General features: G+C 51.0%; 1 protein-coding gene across 1 annotated transcript; it reads left to right on the plus strand.

Moving 5' to 3' along the window:
* Positions 1-1,534: 1,534 nt before the first annotated feature.
* LOC138867381 (uncharacterized) lies at positions 1,535-2,504 on the plus strand (the record flags this gene model as incomplete). The annotated part of the gene is given in 1 exon segment (XM_070142758.1): positions 1,535-2,504. A coding segment is annotated over 1 exon segment (273 nt), but the record flags the coding sequence as incomplete, so codon positions are not given.
* Between the last annotated feature and the right edge of the window lie 1,042 nt (positions 2,505-3,546).

The raw sequence follows: 3,546 nt of genomic DNA on the forward strand, positions 1-3,546 counted from the left end.
TTCCACCTTCAGACGGCGCTCAGTATCTATTCACTGCTACAGAGCGCTCCACCCGCTGGCCGGAGGCAATTCCCATGCAACACACCACTGCCCGAGACTGTGCAGAAGCTCTATTACACGGATGGATCAGTCGTTTTGGCGTTCCAGACGACATTACCTCTGACCGGGGACCTGCCTTCACATCTCAACTTTGGACATCTTTAGGAGAATTGATGGGATCAACTATCCATCACACCATCTCATACAACCCAGAAGCCAACGGTATGGTGGAGCGGTCCCATCGTACTCTGAAAGCAGCGTTAATGGCGCGCTGCACTAAATCAGACTGGAAAGCTCAACTTCCCTGGGTTCTTCTCGGGATCCGAACATCCCCAAAAGAGGGATTACAAGTTTCCCCTGCTAAAAAAGGTGTTTGGGGAAGTCCTCACTGTTCCAGGGGAGTTCTTCCCGAGTCTAGATACCCCTACAGTTTCTGAGCACCTCACCAAACTACGCCATGCTGTTGAGAAGTACCGACCATGCACTCAGACGCACTCAACATCTTCACAATACCTTCCCAAGCTGATCCACAGCTGCAAATATGTATTCGTAAGAAATGACGCTCACAGGTCACCCCTCACCCGCCCGTACCGCGGGCCATATGCTGTCTTGGAGCGTAACCCCAAGGCATACCATCTCAGCATTGGTGGGAAGAGTGACTGGGTATCCATTGACCGCTTAAAGCCTGCATACCTGGAAGAAAAGGAACATACACCAACTACGCCTCTGGCCGATAACCCAGCTCACACTGTACCTCCTTCAAATGCACCTGCCCATGTCTCACATCCTGAAGATAAACCCTTTCAAATCTCCTCGCGTTCTGGTCGACTAATTCGCCAACCCAACCGACTCGACCTCTAACAAGCCATGGATTTTCTTTCGGGGGGAGTATTGTAACATTTAAGTTACCCCTAAAATAGCAATTACATAAATAAAGACTTTGAACAAAACAATCGTGTAAAGTGCAGTGTACACTTCAACTGAAATTTAACATTTTGTTAATTGTGTAATGTAAAAATAAAATGTTTCATAAAGACAAACAATTACATAAATTAATAATATTGTTTATTTTACATAATTATGTTGGTACATTTACATAATCGTCATAGCTATGTAATATGTACTTTTATTCCAAGATAAAGTTGGAGTTGATTGAATACGCTTCTTCTTGATTCCTCACAGGACGAGTAGGGAGCAAGACACTTTTCCTTTTCTTCCGCTTACCATTATATTTCTTTTTTCAGAGCCCCAGCGGGATGCATGCTGCCCTCTGTTGATTACCAGTCCGTCCTGTAACATAACCCTGTATGACTTGGATCTTAACACGCTTGCAGCCTGTTCTTTTTCAGAGCCTTCCCTTCATCCAGCCCGTGGAGTGGGGAATACCCTTGACGGTAGTCAGCCCGACGACACATTACTAATCCCATCTTCCCCCTTCTAATGTTCAGTCGCCCTGTTTCTTCTACTTATTTCGTTCTAAACTATTTCTACTTTTCAGATCATCTCCAGATGGACGGCGGCAGGGCCCAGCAGCCAGCTTCTGTCCTGCGGAATGATCCTGTTCTCTCGTTTCACACCCGCCCTTGAGCCACGCGGGTTTTCTCGCCTTCTGTCTTCGTTTCTGGCAGGGTCGCGCTTTCGTCCTGAACGTCTGCAAAAACCCTGTACAGATAAGATTTTCTCTGAGTTTGGCCAAGCTATGGCTTGTTTACGCACCCCGATCGACAGTGTCCCGGAGCTGAGGTCGGTCTACGCTCTTTCCCCATGACGGGAACGTAGAGGTGGTTCTCTGTAAAGACCTGTAGGAATTTAACTTTTCTACAGAGTATTACTGTAAATAGCTCCCTTCCCTATCGTCCTCTTAATCTTCTTCTCTGCCTTTCCTATCAATGTAGTCTAGTGTAACACCAGGTTTGGGTTATTTTAGCGCATTGTATTATTTTAACTGTTATTTTTGTGTAAACTTTTGTATGTTTTTGTTTGCCGAAAGATTTTGAGTTTCAGCCTCTTAATCAGGTGTTTCCCTCTTCGTTTTGTTCTTTTAATTTGCATGTTGGGCATATGTTCTTAACTTTAAGTTTGTTTTTTTCTTAGTTTTATGATAATTTTAAGATGTTTGTTTTCTTAATAATATTTTACCGTCGAGGTTCCTCTCCCAGCTTCTCAGAGCAATGTCCATGCAGAGCTGTCAGGACCGAGCCCATGACTTCCAAGGAGGTCTTTTATTGGGGTAAGCTCTGTTGACACCCTTTACAGATCGCCTGAGAAAGCGGTAATTATACATACGGAGACATTGCCTCCCACTACACCCACTAATTCATTAATTTTAAGTTAGATCCTCCACCGGATCCGATCGGCGCAGCCAGATGGTCGGCTTCGCATTATAACATTTATGGTTGTGTGTTACTTATGCACTTCATAATGCAGTGTGTGTTAGAACACGTCAGGCCCAAAGAATAAACCCAGTATGTTCCACCCCTTTGGTCTAAGGCGATTCGTTCGCCAGCTCTCCTTACACAGGTAATGGTGCCATGCTGATAACGGCTCCAGCTGATCTTCCGCACTGGTGTGCGGGCGCACTCATATGTGCCCCCACAGTTCTGACCGTACCTGGCGTACGGGCGCGCTCCCCACGCGCACCCGCCTTCCGATGGACCGCACTGGCCTGCGGGCGCGCTCCCCATGCGCACCCGCCTTCCGATGATCCGCACTGGCGTGCGGGCGCGCTCCCCATGCGCACCCGCCTTCCGATGATCCGCACTGGCGTGCGGGCGCGCTCCCCATGCGCACCCGCCTTCCGATGATCCGCACTGGCGTGCGGGCACGCTCCCCATGCGCACCCGCCTTCCGACGATCCGCACTGGCGTGCGGGCGCGCTCCCCATGCGCACCCGCCTTCCGATGATCAACACTGGCGTGCGGGCGCGCTCCCCATGCGCACCCGCCTTCCGATGGACCGCACTGGCCTACGGGCGCGCTCCCCATGCGCACCCGCCTTCCGATGATCCGCACTGGCGTGCGGGCGCGCTCCCCATGCGCACCCGCCTTCCGATGATCTGCACTGGCGTGCGGGGGTGATACCCCCTTTGTACGGCCGGGGGCCCCTCCCATGGCCCCCCCCGTGACGAGCGGGCGCGCTCCCCATGCGCACCCGCCTTAGGATGGATCCTCCCTGAGATGTTCGCCGACGTGATGGTCTTCGCCCTCTACACTTCGTCAGAGCCGACCGTTTCTCTGGTTCCTGAAACCCTTCGGGCGCCTTTCCTTCTGTCTCTCGATCGTACCTTACGAGAGATGGAACGAGTACCTCGCAGACACACCTGTTGTTTAAGGAGTCTCTCCTGCGATACTCGTCTTACTCGCCCCCTACTTAGGCGACGCACTGCCCGGGGGAGGTGTTGTAGTGTACGGCTGCGTACGTCCCAACTCTAAGGATGATGTCATCCCCAAAGGAACCCCGGGGCCAAAGGGGGCATCCCGAGCCGCCCGGAACCCAAAAGTTTTTTTC

The sequence above is a fragment of the Penaeus vannamei genome, chromosome 30 (assembly GCF_042767895.1).
Source record: "Penaeus vannamei isolate JL-2024 chromosome 30, ASM4276789v1, whole genome shotgun sequence".
Taxonomy (NCBI): domain Eukaryota; kingdom Metazoa; phylum Arthropoda; class Malacostraca; order Decapoda; family Penaeidae; genus Penaeus; species Penaeus vannamei.